We start from the raw sequence: 18,794 nt of genomic DNA on the forward strand, positions 1-18,794 counted from the left end.
CCCCTGGGGGGAGGTCGCAGGTCCCACCGCAGTACGAGTGGTGTTGCGTGACTCCCTCGTGCTCGAACAGGCACCACCTAGGGCAGCACTCAGACCTGACGTTTTTTTAAGTCCTTTGACAGGGGAAATGTTTCTTCCTTTGTATTTGTTGGGGCTGGGGAGAATCCCACTTCCTGTGATCTAGGCCAATGACAACTTTGAAAACTATCTTTTGATTGATATGATATAAAGTAAATGTGGTAAACATTCACAGAAATGATTCATGCTAAACAGTAAACAAAGCCAGAACCAAGTGCATTAGCTTAACGTTGTGCAATCAAGGTAGGAATAAGGTGACTTTGCAGGAAGTTCTATTCAGAGGAAGCAGCCAGAGCTGAGACGCACGTGTGGGGTCCTGTGTGTGTCCATGTCCTCAGCAGCAGCTTTTCCTTCAGTCACACAAACGTCAGTGGCTAGGGCACGGCCAGGCCACCTCTTTAGGAGGCGGGACTAGAGTTGGGGGGTGGGCCTCCCGTGTAAGCTCTTGGGTGATATCAGGGGTTAATTAGGTAAAGGATGTGTTCATGCATCAGCTGTTTGACCTGGTCACAAGCACTGCCTTTGAACTGGTTAACAGAGGAAGGATGAGTGAAAACTTGCTCTTGGTTCCACTTCCGGTCGGTCTTCATACCAGAGCCGATTGAGAGTTAGAATCTAAACCGCGTTACTGTGTTCAGACCCCTGGTTTTATTCTTTTCCTCCTTTTTGTTACTCCCAGAGACAACATTTTATAACAAGTAATTTCTTCCATTGAATTAGAGAAATAGTGACATTGAGAATTTGATGACACATAAATGCTTTTTCATATTTGAAGAAGGGAATGTCTGTGTATGTTATGTTATGTTATGTTATGTTATGTTATATTATGTTTTGAGGGTTTTTGATGTTTACAAAGACCTCAATTAAGAACATCTTGACCTGGCTGGCGTAGCTCAGTGGATTGAGCGCAGGCTGCGAACCAAAGTGTCGCAGGTTCAATTCCCAGTCAGGGCACATGCCTGGGTTGCAGGCCATGACCCCTAGGAACCACACATTGATGTTTCTCTCTCTCTCTATCTCCCTCCCTTCCCTCTCTAAAAATAAATAAATAAAATCTTTAAAAAAAGAACACCTTGAAATTGGCTAACACATTCAGTGAGCAGAGCTTGGCTCCAAGTGTCAACTTTCATCCACAAGCTCCACAACAAATTGTAAACGTGCCCGACGAAGAGCTGCAGACGCTATCCTGTGCTCATCTTTCCTTTGCAATGTATCTGCCTCTGTGTGCTCAGCGTCGCCCTAGCCCACAGATACCAGCCAAGCTGGTAGTGCCTGTCATTCTGATGGATTATGCTGTTCCCTTGTTGTAAATGTGCTTTCCTTTGTCACACCTGCAGTGAATCATGTCTACCCTTAAGGCAAGGCTTAAGCATTATATACTTCCACTAAAAGTTCTGCCAACACAGACCTCTAGTCCTTCCTCTGGATTTAGTCCATCAGTCAATTAACACAGCTTGGTAAGTACAAATGGAGGCTCTGGGCAGGTGCAGAAGTACAGTGTTTACATCAGGACTTTGATTCTATTCCTCTTGGCCCCACGTTTGCATACGAGAAAGGTGAGACTCAGTGATGCTAAGTGGCCTGGCCCACATTACACAGCTTGTTAACTAATGGTGAAGCCAGATCCCAATTCCAGGTGTCCTTGAAGGGCTTTTACCTCTTACAAAATTTCCCAGATGTTGTAAGAGGGAGCAGCACAGCAAGGCTTCTACACCTGTGTTTGTTTTCTCTGTCTGATCCAGGCCCGGGAGACTAGTGGTTGAGAAACCACAGGGTGGTGGTTATGCTGTCAGCGGACAAGGATACTCACCAGACGAGAATCCAGAACGCGGGTAAAAATGGAAACATCCAAGTGCACACTGATTGCGAAGAGTAATGTTTACGGGCAGCCACGTGATGGAGTGAAGTTGTGTAAAGCAAACTCCTGGGCTCTAGGGGCGCAGGGGTCAGCGTGCGGTCAGCGTGTGGTCCTCAGGCGGCAGTGCGTGTGCGGGGGAGGGGAGGCTGCGGGTAAAGCAAACTCATGCGCCGACTTCTGACACCGTGGAAACACTGCCGGAATCGGGTGGGAATGTTAGTACTAATGTAGTCATTAGTACCACCCCTCACCTGCTTTCCCCAATTTCACGATCAATACTCATAGCAAAGGAAAGGATGGTAACTTGGCAACAGGATGCTCTGGAGGCCAGGTTGCTGGGTGGTGCCAGGTCAGGGGTTTTCCCTCCGGCTGCTCTTGCTTCTGCCTCAGCACACAGTGTTCCGAACGGTTCGTGTGCATTTTCTCTGTCGCTGCTAATAAAAATATTTATAAATCGGTTTGCGTTATGTATGTCACGGTTTGGTTCATACAAGATTTAAAGTCTAGATTTTAAAGATTCTAAGTAAAAAAATACTACCCTGTACTTGGCAATATTTAGGTCTAGATGGGATTCTGATTGTGAACATCCTGTGGGCTTTGAACCTTTAGAAATTAATTGGCCTCTCCTGTAAGCGTCATTTGGATGCCTTGGTACAATGTAGGTGATGCGTGCAGTGCTCGGGTGGCTCTGGTCGGGGCGGCCCCTTCAAAGATGATTGATGATAGAGGAATTTGGCTCAAAACACAGCCCTGTCTGCTGGTATTTAGGCGATTTTGTAACATTAATGACTGGAATAGATGCTCAACATGATCCCTGGAGAGGCCTAACAAAAGGACACTTTTCAAATTGTCTTTCACGTGCCCTTCGGGGCCTGGGGTTGTGGTATTTAAAGCTTAGGAATGACTCTCCATAAACATGAATCAAGCATTGAATTTTCACTATGGGGTTTACTTCTGTGGTACCGCAGGGAGAAATCAGTTCTTTTAAAAAAATTCCTTGACTTTTTAGGAAAAGTTGTTTGCTTTTCATTTTTCGTATAAAGCATGTAGAGAAAGAGAAAACACTTGGTTTTTGGAACAGCTGGGTCCATGCCTCAGTGAAATGGAACACGCAGCAATCACATTCAGCGGCTGTCAGGACTAGTGCAAACCCTTCTCTCCTTGTTGGAAGAAGATACTTTTTAATGTGTATACTTATAAAAATGTGAATATGTAAAAGTATATGTAACTATATTTATATACATATTACATTTTTTCACCACTCTCCCTCTCTCTTTCTCCCCCTCTCTCTCCCTCCCTCTCTCTCTCATAGTGGACATTCAAAAAAGAGACAAGTGCCTGTAGCTGAGTTTTGAAAAATAGACTTCATCAACGAAGTCGGATGGGGTTTGAGCGGCTGAAATGTGGGTGGGTAACAAGTGGTGATAAAACGCTTTAGGTGATGGAAAAACAAAAACGATCTGCTGTGGTTGGACACATCTCTTAAATGTCTTATAAACTTGACTTGAATGTGTTTGGGACTGTGCATGGCACTTACTTACAAATAGAATGAGTTTTTTCAATGGAAACACATTATCTTCCCTAGACAAATATCTTTTATAAATATGTACAGCCTTGTGTGGCATTAGTTATATGGCTTCAGACAGTAGGTGTGGTACGTAGAGAGAGGGTTTTTTTTAAAGATTTTATTTACTTATTTTTAGAGGGGAAGGGAGGGAGAAAGAGAGAGAGAGAGAAACTTCAATGTGCGGTTGCTGGGGGTCATGGCCTGCAACCCAGGCATGTACCCTGACTGGGAATCGAACCTGCGACACTTTGGTTCGCAGCCCGCGCTCAATCCACTGAGCTACGCCAGCCAGGGCTAGAGAGAGTTTTAGAATTCCTCCCCACCTTGTCGCACGACCACGTTGATTATTATACGTGTTAACTAAAAAAATAAAATGACCTGCTTTTTAAAACCTGTGAAAAGCCCCCTCATCTTACATCCTTCACTGATTTGAAGGACTTTTCAACTCCCCGATTTCATTAAATCGCCAGTGGTAGGCAGGCAGAAGCAACAGCCTGTGGCGGGTCTGCGTGGGAGGGGGAGGAGTCTGCTCTGGGCTCTGGAAACGCACTGCTCCACGTCCATCCTGGCCTTGCTGGTGGCTGGCTGTCCTTTCTTAGGAAAGGTTTTGACTTCTCTGAGGCTTTGTTTCCTCCTGTACAACCTGAGAAAACAGTATGTACCTGGAGGTTGACGAGAGAGCCATATGTAATGATTTGCCCAATGCAGGATTCACGGCTGGCTCCCAAAAGATACTCATTTCCTTCCCTATTTTTCTCTGTTGCAGGGAAGGATCAAGGGCTCCCTACCGAAAACTCCATTTTCCACCGCTTCCTATTTCTATTAGGCAGTATAACCTAATTCTCTATTTCTGGCTTTCGTTGTCACGATTTCATTAGCATATTCAATTTCTCATATTATTTATAAGCCTACATTATTGTTTTTATAATCCTTGCAACTTATTTTTGCTCCACTGCCTCTTTGCACCAGCACGAAATATATTTTCTCCATTGCTGAGTGGTTTCTTCAATTATTCTCAGTTACATATAAAAGCAGTCACATTCCCTCCTGTGATTTATCTTTTCACAGCCCTCAGGGAGCTTTTTTCTTTTCTTTTTTTTTTCTTTTTTAAGGTTTGTAATGGCTTTGCTAAAATCTGAAGTGTTCAGGGTCTCTAGACCAGCCAGAGTCTTGTTCTTCACGTTGCCTGGTCTGTGGCTTCTCTTGTAAGACATTAGCTACAAAACCCTTAACCAGAATCCCTCAGCCCTGCTCTACTCGACCCTCCCAATGCCGTGTCTCGAAGCTAGACTAGCTCCTCTCCGTGCAGCACTAGCTCCGATCACTTCGGTGGGCAAAACTCAGGGTACGTTTGCCTGGCACTCGCAATAGAGAAAAGTCTATGACACTCATGTCCTTTGCCTGGCATAACGTTGTTCCTGGCAGAAAAACACATTTAGCATTAACCAGCTTTCCCCTCCTTCCCATTCCTGTCTTCTTCTAAAGCACAGTTGAATATATACACACACACACGAATATATATATTCAACCTTATCTATAATATGTTAAAATATATTAATATGTAGTATTTGCATATAATATTAATATATTTATTTCTAATAAACATATATTTATTATATTTACAATAAGTATATATATTTATCTTTTAAAGCCATTTCATATATCAAATACTGTGCTAAAAAGAGCATGCCCATATTCAAGTGACTTCTTGATATTTTCAATATCCCTATATTTTATATTATTCACACCTACTTGTATAGCTGAAATCTCCATGGTAAATAAAGCGACTTCAAAGTCATTTGCTTCTTGCCGTTAGGGGCCTGCAGAGGACCTGGGAGCTGGAAGGTCGGCCAGAAGGTCACCATGCACTTCCTTCCATCCAGCCCAGTGGAGGGGTCTTCTCTACAGTGTCAGGCGGGGCTGCTCATTGCGACTTCATCTCCGCCACCAGGAGGACACTGCTCCGAGACCCATGCCACTTCAGACAGCTCCTTAGACTGAAAGTTCGGTCTTTGGATGAGCTGAGGCTCCCTTTGCACTGTAACCATTAAGTTATTTGGGGGAAGCCCAGAGTCATTTATGTGATTGCTGTTTTCTGCTGGAGAAATTTTTTTTTTTAGTAAGAAGCATTTTCCAACAGGCCAGTTAACGTTAAGTAGGCTTGAATATATTTGGAATTCATAAGTACGAAGACCAGGAAACTAGCTGTTTGATTTAATGCAAAGACCAACTCCATCCAATTTTCTTCTAGTAGAACTTGGCCTTTGCCCCCAAGTCCTGCGTCTGCCTCTGCCTTCAGACTCAGCCCCGTAGTGGGCCAGCAGAGTGGGCCATTGCCACTTTGAAAGACCACTACTATCTCCAGATCTGTGATGAATGCACCTCATCTGGCATTTTAGGAAGGATTCCTCTTCTGAGTGTAAGAAAGTGCACTCCCCCCAATCATTTTGTTGAGGGAAAGCACAATTAAGACTTTGCTAGAAAAGAAACTGATCTGCTCTGTGCTAGAGAGTATTTATGACCTCCAGTGCACTTTATCTTCCAGGGTAGTAATGCAAGCACAGGAATACCTAAATCCTGCCAGGGTGTTAAAAATTACTTTTCATTCATGCCCAGGTATATAACCTCCCATCGTAAAACCTGAAAAATGCAGAGGAAGGCAGCAATAGGCCATCCTAGTGCATAATGAGGGATGTATATTTCAGTGCCGGTCTGATGTTTATGTATGTAATTACTCAGAAGGGCTTTTCTTTAACCTACCATGTCTTTAAATTAAGTCTATTTTAAATATAATCATAACAGCTACGCTTTATTGTATGCATGCCAGGCAGTTTATAAATGGTAATTTGAGTCTCCCCAGCCCTGTGAGGTTAGTTTTATTCTTCCTGCTTTACCTATGGGGAAACCAAAACTCAGAAACTTAAAGACCTTGGCCAAGGTCACATCCAGTAAGTAGATTTCACTGCAAACCGACATTCTTTCTCCTGCATTCCTTCCCTTGTACCTCAACTCATTTTGGTGAGGATTTTATGATTTTTAAGCATCTATTTGTTTGGCTTATTTTTTTTGGTAGGAGCGGTATGTTTATCTGTGCCTACAGAATAACATATGGAAGTATAAGAATCCACTTTCATCTTCCAAAACTTTTATATTATAGTTTTACAAACCGCAGAATCTTGCCTAAATCCTATTAAACCTGATACAAAACTAGAACTAGAGAAATGACAGAAAAAAGGAGAGATATTGCAATTTTTGAAACTTACTCTTTTTAAAATAGATACAGCCACGTACCTATGATAGATTGCTAGTTAGTTTTGTGAGGATTTGTGTTCTGAATGATTTCAATAATTCCTGCTGCTCTATTCAACATCCTTTTTAGACTTGAAGACCTAATAAAGAAGAAACTAAGACCCCTTCCTGGGGTGACTTGAAAGTTTCTGTGAAAGCGTCATCCCAGATGGGGTGGTGGTGTCTGCACCACAACATCTGTGTGAGACCGACTTCGCTACCCACCCCGTTTCATCCGCACGCTTTCCTGGTCAGCCTCAGCATGTAGGAGCAGCTCTTCAGATCTCTTGTTCACGTGCATGTCATTAGTGCAGTTTATTTGAAACATCCCATAGAATGTTCCTTCATACTCGTTTCCCTCGAGCATGAGAACAATTGGCAAGTGATAAGTAAGTCCTATGTCAAACATACCACTGTTTCATTTAGAATATAGAAGACACGTTCATTTACCAGTGGCCTTAGGCCATGCCCTAGAAACCCATCAGGCAGGAGGCAGAGCTAGGAGCAGAAAATTTTATCCATTAGAAGATATGTTTGCTTGGACACCAGCCTTCAAGCGAGCAGTGATCTGCAACCCAACAAGAGTTATTTTGCTCCTGGAACGTCACCAGGGCCTACTGATGACTTTCCCGTGGGGCTTCCTGATTTAGTCCTCACAGACTTCTTTCATCAGACTGTGGCTTTGGCCTCCTCCAGGCTCACAGTGGTGATTGATGTTTTGGTCCACGTGGTGCCACGAGAAACCCACCAATCTTCCCATTGTTGCACAGAACCCTGAGGTGGTGTGCTGTTGGGGTTCCCAGGACCTTCAACTCAAGTCCAAGTCTAGCTCTGATACCTCCCAGCTGTGTGCACTTGGGTTCAGCTTCCTTCCCGTCCTGCTTCTCTTTCAGAGTTGATGGGGATGCTGCTGAGATGATGCAGAGGGACATGGGAGCTCCATGCATACATAAGCTTATTTCAGATGTGCCCTGAAGCCCTTGGCTTTGCACAAACTTCCCTTTGCCTCTTGAACAAAACTTCATCCTCTTATCTTGATTTCAAGGTCATGAGGGTACTGTTAACTTAGAGTTGCCATTCTTCAGAGATATGCAGATGCCCTGCCCATCTCTGAGTATTGCATTCCAGGCACTGGGGACCCTGGCCAGGGGTGCCTGCCCCTCCTTTCTTTGAGGTTTAGCTGGGAGACACCCCCTACGTGTTGCTGTGCCTGACTCCATTACAACAGTGCAGCTCACATTTCTGCACAGGGCCAGATCTCATGTGTATTCGATTCATTCATGGAAGTTGATCTTCACAAGTATTACTTTTCAATGGAGCATGTTAAGACTTGAACATCTAAATGCATTAGTCTCAAGAAATTGTGGGCCCCCCTGCAGCCACGTGCAAGGCATTTAAACTATTCCCTTTGGGAATGTTCTTTAATGTTGGAAGCACATCTTCTTTTTAAGTTCTCTTGACGATGATGTATCTTTATCCTGAGAGAACGAATTTAATTATGTAAGAACAGCCCGAAGTCATTCCACTTCAAGTTTGGAGAGTAAGCAATGTGATCAAGCTTGAAAATACCATTCAAGATAAAAAAAATGGCAGGTACGATAAGACTGTTCTGTTGTGGAATGAGCACCAGGGACCCGGGTCTATTCTTAACCTCTGATGCTAACCGGCCATGTGTGTTGACCTCTCTGTGATTTACTTATTTCCCCCATAAGCTGAAGGATGGGACTATATGATCTGTGTGGTTATTTTCCTTTTCTGAAATCATATGGGGGGGTGTATGCATGGTGTAGGTATGTGATTAGGTGTGGCCCACACTGGCTCTAATAACAAAGCCAAAGAGAAACTCTGGGTTTAGAGCGATGGCAGTTGGGTTGGACTGAAGCCCTTTTTCAAAGACAGCCCTCCATTCAGCCGAGGCCTGATGTGTTTGTTAAGCAGAGCAGTGTGTTGCAACTTTTCCAATCATGAAATGCTTAGGAAATGATGTTTTTATGGCACACTGAAATAAACTGGTAAGGATTGGTGGTGGCGGGGTGGGGCTTCTATATGAAGCTTGTTGAAAGTATTTTTATTACATTTTCTTCTTCTTATATAAATTTTTAGAAAAACAAAATGCCAAATATTAGAGGGCATATGTAATTCTGAAGTTGTGGCAAACTTTTAAATGAAATTTATCATTTTATCATGAAATGTATCAAAGTATCATAGAGAGTGATGAGCTTTTTTTAGGTTTCAAACTTGCAACGCTTCATCCAATTTTTTCTCTAGCATTTTCGATGAAAATTTCTTAAAATTTTTGACAGTCACCACTAATGAGAAATTTTAAGCATATAAAGAGATTTTAAAAATGTGCAATTGTTTTAAAATTGTGTTAATTTCTGCCCTGGCTGGCATAGCTCAGTGGATTGAGCGCGGGCTACAAACCAAAGTGTCGCAGGTTCGATTCCCAGTCAGGGCACATGCCTGTGTTGCAGGCCATGGCCCCCAGCAACCACACATTGATGTTTCTCTTTCTCCCTCCCTTCCCTCTCTGGAAATAAATAAATTAAATCTTTAAAAAAATTGTGTTAATATCCTATTGCTGCTATAACAAATCACCACAAATGTAGTGGCTTAAAAACAACACCAATTTACTACCTTACAGTTCGTCTGAAATTAGTTTTAATGGGCTCATGTCAGGGTGGGGGCAGGGCTATGTTCCTTCTGGAGGTTGCAGGGAAGAATCTGTTCCTTTCCTTGCCCGGTTTCTAGGGGTCACCTGTATTCCTTGACTTGGGGCTGCTTCTTCCCTCTTTAGAGAATGTCAGTCCAACTTCTTCTTAGGGTGTCACGTCTCCTTCTGACTCTGGCCTTCCTGCCTTCCTTGTATAAGGACCCTTGTGGTTCTATGGAGCCCATCTGGATAATCAAGGGTAATCTTCCCCCCTCAAGATCCGTAACTTAATCGTGTCTGCAGAGTCCCTTTTGCCATGTACGCTGACATAGTCACAGGTTCCAGGGATTAGGATGCGGACAACTCTGGGTTCCATTGTGTAGCCTGTCACAGTTTGCATCAGTTTAAGTGACATTTAAAGAATCAAGCACAGCTTCTGTTTCTGTACTTGTATGTAGTGTTGACACCTCTTGCAATAATATGAATGGGTTTCTAAGCCAAGCTACCTTTTTACATCAGGTATTTCACAATAATGATGACTCTGCAGAAAAGCACGCACTCATAGCGCAGACATCTCATAATTAACCGGGACCCGCTACCATGGAACGTCAGTTAGAAACGAACCTGTGGTAGCCAGAGGTTCTGGGTTGCCCCTGGAATCTGGGGCCACTTAACGTGCCCCCTCCTCACCCCCGAGTGCTATGTTGTTGGCTCCTTGGGCTCTTCAGCAGCCTGCAGGTTCATGCCCTCAGTGGGCGGGTAACTCTCCGCCTGAGGTCCTGGGAGCTCAGACCCCACTCTGCTTTGGCCACCCCAAGGAGCCCTGGGTGACCATCCTGAGTTTCCCTGAGAGTTGAGGGGTTCCACATCTTAAAACCCACTGTGGCTCCCACACTGGAATCTCTGAGTGAGGCAAGGAGTGTGTGGGTGCAGCTGTGGTCCAATCCAGGAGCTCCTGCTAATTAGCTGGCTGACGTCCTGCAGGTCACTTCACCTTCCTGAGCCTTGGCTCCCTCTGTTGATAATGGAGGATCATGATAGCGCCTACGCCAGAGGTTGTCATGGAAACCCAATGGGAACAGGTATACAGAGTGCTTAGCACTAAAGCCTCAGTCAGCATGACACTAAAACCACAATGGCGATAATGCCGATGCTGGTATTTTGGCCTTTTTTATTGTTTGTTTCTTCAAGGTTAGATGCTTAATTGCCTTCATCCTGCCCGGTTTCCACTATGGTTATTAGGGGAGCTTTGTGCAACAAGCATGTGATTGAAAGTGTCAGTTCTCATGGTGGCTGCATGGTGCCTAGATCCTGATAGAGGAGGTCTTACCTGGCTGCTGGGTAGACCCTCACAGTGCGCAGGGCTGGGCTGTCTTATAGTTACCTGGGGAAGGTGGGGGGGAGCAGTTAACTGTAGTAATTACTCCGAGAGGAAGGAAAGCCTCTTGGACTGACACAGAAGCCGAAGTGATTCTCTCTCCCTTTGCTACTTCATTCCTATCTGCATGAGATTACACAATATGATTGCGATGGATTCCAGAGCTAATTTGGCAATAATTCATATTTATATTTAGGTTTTTATTACAGCAGTAGTGCACTGATCATTTGGTTCCTAAAGTAATTTCCTTCTGCAAATGTACCCTTGACATCCTAAAATGTATATTCAGATTTAATGCAAGAAAGATATATTATAGAAAAGGCAGTATTTTCGAATCAGCAATACAAAGAGCGAAGCATTAATTTCCTTTTAAAATTTATTAGAAATGGAAGCCACTTTCTAAATCATAATCACTAACAGTTTAATTTGTGTTTTTCAGTGTCTGGTATGCTCATTTTTATCATTCAGAATCAAGAAGTGTTTTCAGGGTGTTTTTGCCTTTGTTAACTCATTGGGTGGACATTCAAGATACTTTTAAAGGTATTTTAATACGTATATTTAAGTATTGATAGGTAATAGAGCCATTGGTCTGAATTCAGTGGCTAGTCATTTTATTAAAGCTCAGCGAACGCTGTGCAAGCAGTTTTCTTCCATCCCAGTGTCTTTGGGGCGGCGTTAATTATAAGAACCGGCGCTATTGGAGATGTTTACCCAGCACACAAACTCCTCATTGTTAACCATGGCTGGTGCGTGCTGACAGCTGCCTCTCAGAGAAATGTAACCCATGGTTAATGGTGGAAAGGGTGGCATTAGCATAATTTTTTGGCAGAGACTAGCTGGGGTTTCAGTGTAGCCTTCAACAGTGAGTCCTTCATTACCAGTGTCTTATCAGGGGCCCAGACTCCACCGCGGGTGGGGAGACTGGGAGAGACGCAACGTTATGATCGTGTTGTAGGTAACCGGAATCCTGTGTGAACTGTCTGCTCCTGAGTCAGAGAGAAAAGGATTTCAGTTGCTTATGATTATAGTTTGAAAAGAAGCCCATGGAAGAAGGACTCTCAGAAGAGCTGCCGATGTCTGATCAAAATTGACACAGTGTAGAGGTGGCTTTTTTGACGTTGACACTGATGCGTATGAGAGTTTCTATAAGAGGAATTAGAGTTAAAACATTTTTGTTCTTCAGGGACCAATTCAGACAAAAATAAATCTGCTAATGCAAGACTTAAGAGTCAAGAATACATTAATCCCCTGAAGGTTCTGTAAGTTCATTTGCACATTGCTAAAGGTATTTCAAATGATTGGGTGAAAAAATGTGTATCTTTGGAGACATATTAAGCTAGTTTCAGAAAGAAACAGGAAATAACAGATAATTACTTTATGTTAATATTCATCCTTAAAATAATAACTACTCCCCAGGCCTCAGGCGTCTCTTTGATTTCCTCAATAATAAAAAAAAATACAAAATTAAATATAAAGGATAAAATTGGGAAATATATGATGAGGAAATAGCTATCATTCACTGGCATTTACTCTGTGCCCAGGCAGTGCTATGCTAAGTGCTTCTGTATGTGTCTTTTCTCGTTTCATAACCGCAAGTGGGAACATGAAGCCCCAGGGAAATGAGTGATATTTCCAAGGTCACTCAACTGGCAAAGGGCAGGATGGAAATTTGAAGACAAGTCTTTGGTTCTTCAGGCTGTGGTGTCCCTCTGTCACCCCTGAACTGTTTTCTGTCATCAGTGACAGTCCCTTCTATTAGCGGTATCTTCCTGAGTCCATGAAATGACAACCTCCCCGACCGGGGGCTCTTTCCCACGCTTCCTCTCACAGGAGCCACTGTTGCTATTTCACATGCCTGGCACCCTGAGGATTCTATGCAATAGTCCTTCTTCACGCCAGTGCTTCTGGCAGTGACTCCTTCACCCGGTTGTGCTGGTTTCTGTTGGGTTTATGTGGGCATGTGTTGCCCAGCTGCCCCCACCCCCTCTCCACTGGGGGGAAACAGCCTGGAAGAAGGGGCGCCTCCCCGACTGGGACCAGACAGTGTCTTTGCTTCAGATTTTCTTGAGGCTTCTCCTTTCAGATCCTTGTGGACCTTTGATGTGTGTGTAAGGATCAAATATTAGTGTCTTCGAGGATTAACAGCACATCCTTTGTTTAAGTTGAGTGGGGTCTGAGAATATGGTGGACAGATGAAGGATTATGCTTTTATTTCCCCTCTTTACCTTGAAACACAACAGACCACAGATATGTCCTGAAATGGTAACATCTGAAATTTAGTTATGAAAAGATTTGTGGAGTCCCAGGGAGGTTTGGGCAACCTGTGTGGTGTAAGGGGTAAGCCCAGAGCGCCTTGTGCCAGCCCACTCTCGGGCAGCTGGTGAGCCGCGGCCCTTGTCAGTTGCATTACACCCCCTGGAGCAGGTGCACCCCAGAGCTGCCCGGCCGGCCCCCTCCGCGGTCGGGAGCCCCCCCCCCACCCCCGTGAACGTCAGCACCCCATCAGCGCCCTCCTTCCTGCTGTGTCAGCTCTCACCAGTAATGGGGGGGTGACCCGTGATTGGGATCAGCTTGAATAAGATCTATTACTGTTTACTTCTGGAAAACGAGATTCGACCTGAAGTATGGAGTACATTAACTTGTATTTTGTAGCTCAGTGATTCTCAACCCTGGCTGAACATTAGAGGTGCCTGAAGAACTTCAGAAAATACCAAGTGTCCAGTGACTTGTCCCAGAATAATTATATCAGGACAGCTAAGGCAAGGCCCTGTGTCAACATTTCTTAAAGTCATTGCAGGCAATTGGAACGTGCAGGAGGGTGGGGGTTGGGAACTGCAGAGTCAGGGGATGCAGAGACTGGGAAGAAGGGCCTCAGGCTGCTCTGGCTACTACTCACCGTGCAGCTAGTGCTGCTGCTGACCTCAGCAGGGGCTGATTCTGTGTAGGTTTGGTCCTACGTATTTTCCACGGAACGAAATTACTCTCGGGTACTCCTTACAATAACCTATGTGCTTATTTCATCTTTACAGATGTGTCCATGGAGAACTTTGAGGAGGTAGAGCAGTTTATTCAGAGTAGAATGACCCCTCTTGGTGATATTCTCTATTATTAGTGAGACGTAATTTATAGATGTAAGTATATAGTACATCTGTTTTCCTATTGCTCTTGTCACAGAAGACTTAGACAATTCTGGTATGGCTAGCATGCCTTGGTTACGCCAGCTGAGATCCAAGTGTACTATAGTAATCAGTGAGGAATCTTCAAATTCCACATCACGAATCCTGGCCTCCTAACTCCTACTCAGACTTCACACGAGTATCCCGAAACACTTCTTTGGGGCGAATAGTTTATAGGACACCTAAAGTAGGTAGATGTTGAAAACATACTGTTTGGCGAAGACTGGTAATACACATACGGTCTAGTACGCCCACAAATTGTAATCCCGTGTGCTGGGATTTAACCCCTTTGCACGTTCACACACAGTCTCTCGGGTTATATTTCCAACCTCCCTGCGAGGTCTCCGTCATGAAGGGTTGGGTGGGTAGGGTGAGATTTAGAATGTATTGTGATTTAGCTGGTTGCAAAGTCTGAGATCACTGGCTGTCCAAACAGGGCATCTTTACTGCCATTAAACCACGAGGGTTTTGTTGGTGGTGGTTTTGGTGTGTAATGCCGTATATTTTAACCACACACAGAGCCACATAACCACCATCAGGTGAGTTCAAAGGGCTGGAGTGTGGCTTCAGATCAGTAGCCACCCGTGTCCTCCACCCACCTGAGCAGCCTGGACAAGCTTGACTTCCGTGAGAGGATTAGGTCCATGCCAGCCCGAGCTGGCGATTTCTTGACAGCTTAGAGACAGGCCCTTCTGAAAGGTGACTGATGGTAGAAGTGGAAACATGGTGGGTATACTGTTCCTTTTTCCTTTTCTGCCTTGACAAGATACTGTAATCCTTGATCCCAAGAGGAAAGACTTTAGACGAGAAAAGGAAGCTAGAGGCAGAGTTCTAAAGGCATAGGCATTTTCTGGAAAGAAATGAAATAATGAAAGCCTCTCTAGGCCTCCCAAAATAAGAGGCACTGCCTCACAGGGTGCGGGGACCTGGGATCGGAGACTGGGGTCAGCGGCGGACGTTCACAGGGCGGTGGAGGTGAGCGGCAGGTGAGCGCTTGTCCCCGGTCCTGGCTCCAGACCCTTCATCAGCCCTCCTCTGCCTCTTCTTCTCAGATTTACATCCTGACCTCCAAGCTCAAAGACCTGGAGGGCTTCCGTCTGATCTTCCTTCCCCCAAACTTGACAGCCTCACCAGAATCTTCTGTAAGACTGAACAACAGGAGGTGTCTTTGATCTTAGGGGAAGCGCTTGTGATAACAGCGTTCATCCTTTGATCTCCACAGCCAAAGAGTTACCAGCTTCAGGTCTGACAATTCGGACAGTTTTGTTTACTTTGCGCTGGGAAAGCATAAGACCCTGAGGTGAAAAGCTCTACCTGAACACTGTATAATAATGCAGTTATACCCTAGGAAAATAAATACTTGCTTTTGAAATCCAGGTAGCTTTTCGTCTCCCTTTCTGCACCTCTGTTACGAGCAAAAGGCCTTGAGAGCCTCTGTCCTGAGAAGATGCAGAAACACAACTGTGGATGGGAGGTCGGGGAGCTGCTGGTAGAGAGGGGTAATGACGTGGTCCATGGCGCAAGTGGCAACCCTGGTCAGCCCTGTTCCTTCTCCGTAGAGAAAGAAGTGAAATCTTCTATAAGGGAGAGAGGGAGAGAAGACATCTGAGCTGGGCCTGAGTGAAGGGGGTGGGGAAGAGCTTTTTCTGGCAGAGGAAAGAACTGCTTCAAAAGGTCCCTGGCTGACAACAGGCTGGTGTGTCCGGAGCAGAGAAAAGGCTGTTGTGGCTGGGGGTGGGTGTGGCAAGTGGCCGAGCTTGGGTCATGTAGGGTTATAGACCGTACAAGGAGTTGACTGTTTTGTTCTTAGAGAAACAGATTTTAAGCACAGGGCTAACGTGGTCTGATTGATAAGGTTAAAAGACCCTTCTGATTGCTGTATGGATTGGAAAAAAACAGCAGTGATCCATGAAGAGACCCAAGGGCTTTCCTTGGTGGCCCAGAGGGGCTGGTGAAACGTGATCGGATTTGAGTGATATTCCGAAGGCTGAGCGCACAGGACTTGCACCTGGGTTGTGTGGATGGCGTAAGGGAAGGAGATGAATCAGGGATGACTCTTGGGCTTCGGAGCCTGTGGAGGAAGGGATGTATCCTGTAACCCAACAAGGAAACAGGGGAGGCAGAACTTTGGGGGGTGGAATCCAAGCAAAGAAAGAGTCCTGTTTGGCCTGGCAAAGCGTGAGTTGCCTGTGGACAACCAGGATGAGGTACTCATGAATCGGGGGTACCGACCGACCTTTGGAGTTTGAGGTAGAAGTCAGGCATTTGTCAGTCCTTTCTGGAGTTTTTAGGGACTTTGGTTCCTATGGAAACTTTGAGTACGTTAGAAACATTCAGTTGTTTGAGCGTTCTTTGGTGCTTGAGACTGAGCCCCGGAGAACACGCCGGAGCATGCTGGGATTTCTCACATCCCTCCAGGGGAGACACGTCGCTGTGATGAGCACACGGGCACCCTCTGCAGCCATCCCTGTTGCGTGATGGATGAGCAGTTCTGAGTACTTCTCTAGACTTACACAATCGTTTTTCTGAATTATTTCATGCACCTCTTCTTCTTTATTTAAGACAGACATAGATATCGTTTCCTGTTTATGTGTGTTCCCAGGGGAGGGCAGCACAGTCATTCAGATTGAACAGACTGTCCACATGTCGAAGGTTCCTGGAAATCGTGCAACCACAAGCATGCCTGCCAGGTGTCTGTGCTTGAGAGTCTTGTACATGAATGTTGGAACCTGTCGTCCCTTCCGCGTGTCCAACTGGCCAGTGAGGGAACAGTCCTCCTTGACATCAAGTGGGTGGCGCATCAGAAGACTACAAAGCAAAGGGGACAGATGATGCCTTAGTCCAAAAAAGAAAAAAAAAACCTTTAAGCCAAACCCACTTACTTATGTTTGGATAAGTTTTCCCACTTGAACTGTCCCTGGCTTAAGCTCTGCTTCCCCTTCTTATTCCAATGTCTTAGGTCACTTTGGCTCTTTCCTGAGAAAGCATCTTTCATCGGCTCCAACGAGGACATTCACCTCATCCCCTCAGTGACTGCTCTAACAATCCTTGTGTTTCCTGTATTTCCCACAGTTCGTTTCTGTTTTCTTCGCTTTTTGTGGCGATGATTCCCCCTGGACTGACAAGAGCCTTACCCTCTTGGAGAACAGTCTCCGATGATAATGTCCCTGTCATTGGCTCCCCCGCGTGATCAGATGTGTTGCCAGGTGGTCCCGTTGGCGGTGTCCAGGCTGCCGGAGATGGGAACACCCTCGCAGGCTCTTTGGATATGCAGGTGCCCGAGCCCCCTCTGGAAAAAAACAGTCTTCTCTCTTCTTTGCAGTTTAACAGCAGTGCGACCTTGAGCAAATTATTGGATTTCTCCAGGCCTCTATGCTGTCCTCCATACGCGGGGGTAATTCTAACCCACCTCTGGTATTTGAATTCCGTGAATGAATACCTGTAAAACAGCTGAGTACCAGCTACCTAAAAGGAACTCAACCTTCAGTTCCTTCCCTAGCCCCTAACCCCGCTGAGTCCTTGTTCATCAGGAAACAGTAACCATGCACTGTGAAATCACACCAGCCAGACAGTGGCTGTTAGAGCAAAGGCCAGTCAAGCTTCGGAAGTGAGCCAGACTGCAGAGATGGAGGAAACGGACAGTCGAGACAAAGTGGAGAAACAGCGCCGTGCTTCTCCAAATGTGGTCCTAGGACCCATGGCCTCTGCGTCACTTGGGGGCTTGTTAGAAGTACAAATGCTCAGAGTTACGGAATCAGAACCTCCGGGAACGGGGCCAGGCAATCTGTGTTTTAGCCGCCTACGTGTAATTCTGATGCCACTGGTCTAATGTAAATTCAACAGATATTGGGTGAGGAGTAATGGCATGTGTTTCTGCATGTGTGTGTCTCTGTGCGTACATACCCGTGTATATAGAATGTTTGTGAATGCATTGTAGTACAGCAAAATCCCCCCACTTTTCTTGGGTACAGTTGACTGAATAGAAATATGTCTAGAATGCTTATTTGCAATGATTTTGTCCTGAATTCATTTTGAGTATTAAACTGTAGGTTCATCAACTTTCTTCTTTTCCTTTTTCCCTAGGAAATTCCACTTATTTGGATGACCATGGACCACCTCCTAGTAAGGTAGGGTCTCCGCTTGTGGTGTAAACCCCCTTTTCCCTTTCTCCGCACCTACAGCTTCCAATGACCCCAACCAGACACAACCCCCCCCCGAATTGCTCACAAGAAAATAGTAGCTGGCAGGTGTCAAGTTAGTGTTTGACTTACAGTACGGAGAAACGCATATGGAGGCAGCCAGAATGGTGGGAGAGGAGAGCTGTTATTTCATCAGCAGGTCTAGCTGCCCCGCCACTGGAGCCTTCAGCTGACCTAGGTCTTTGGCAGCTTCTCCTGTCTGCTGCCTCCTCTGCTGTGGCATCCGTGCTGGCCTGCGATGTTACTCCTGCAACCTGGCCTCGCCATGCCTTACAGCCTTGGCCAGACTCATCTCTGCCCACTCCTCCCTGGCCTGCCTTCATGGGGACACCCCACCCAGTGTTCAGCCCCTTAGACCCAGATTTCTCCTCCGGAGTCCTCTCCAGTTAACGTTTTTAAGGGTCAGAACCATCCAGTGAAATATTAATATAGTTCCCTACCACTGTTTACTTCCTTGAAATCAATGAAAACCAAATGCCTATCTACAAAAGAGAGAAATGGATAGTCTTTGACCACTGAAGGTAATGCCTACAAGGTACAGTTTTAAGTGCATCGTGAGAAGAAAATCAACCACTAACCTGAGAAGTTACCCTAATG

General features: G+C 45.3%; 1 protein-coding gene across 2 annotated transcripts in view; it reads left to right on the forward strand.

Annotated features, from left to right (window-relative positions):
* UST (uronyl 2-sulfotransferase) overlaps positions 1-18,794 on the forward strand; it is a 266,361-nt gene that overhangs the window by 92,288 nt on the left and 155,279 nt on the right. For both annotated transcript variants that reach the window (XM_045843854.1, XM_045843853.1), the window contains exon 2: positions 18,082-18,125. In XM_045843854.1, the coding sequence (XP_045699810.1) occupies positions 18,082-18,125 (44 nt within the window). The remainder of the gene's footprint in view (positions 1-18,081; positions 18,126-18,794) is intronic.

Source organism: Phyllostomus hastatus, unplaced genomic scaffold, assembly GCF_019186645.2.
Source record: "Phyllostomus hastatus isolate PE091 unplaced genomic scaffold, TTU_PhHast_1.1 phas_contig_40, whole genome shotgun sequence".
Lineage (NCBI taxonomy): Eukaryota > Metazoa > Chordata > Mammalia > Chiroptera > Phyllostomidae > Phyllostomus > Phyllostomus hastatus.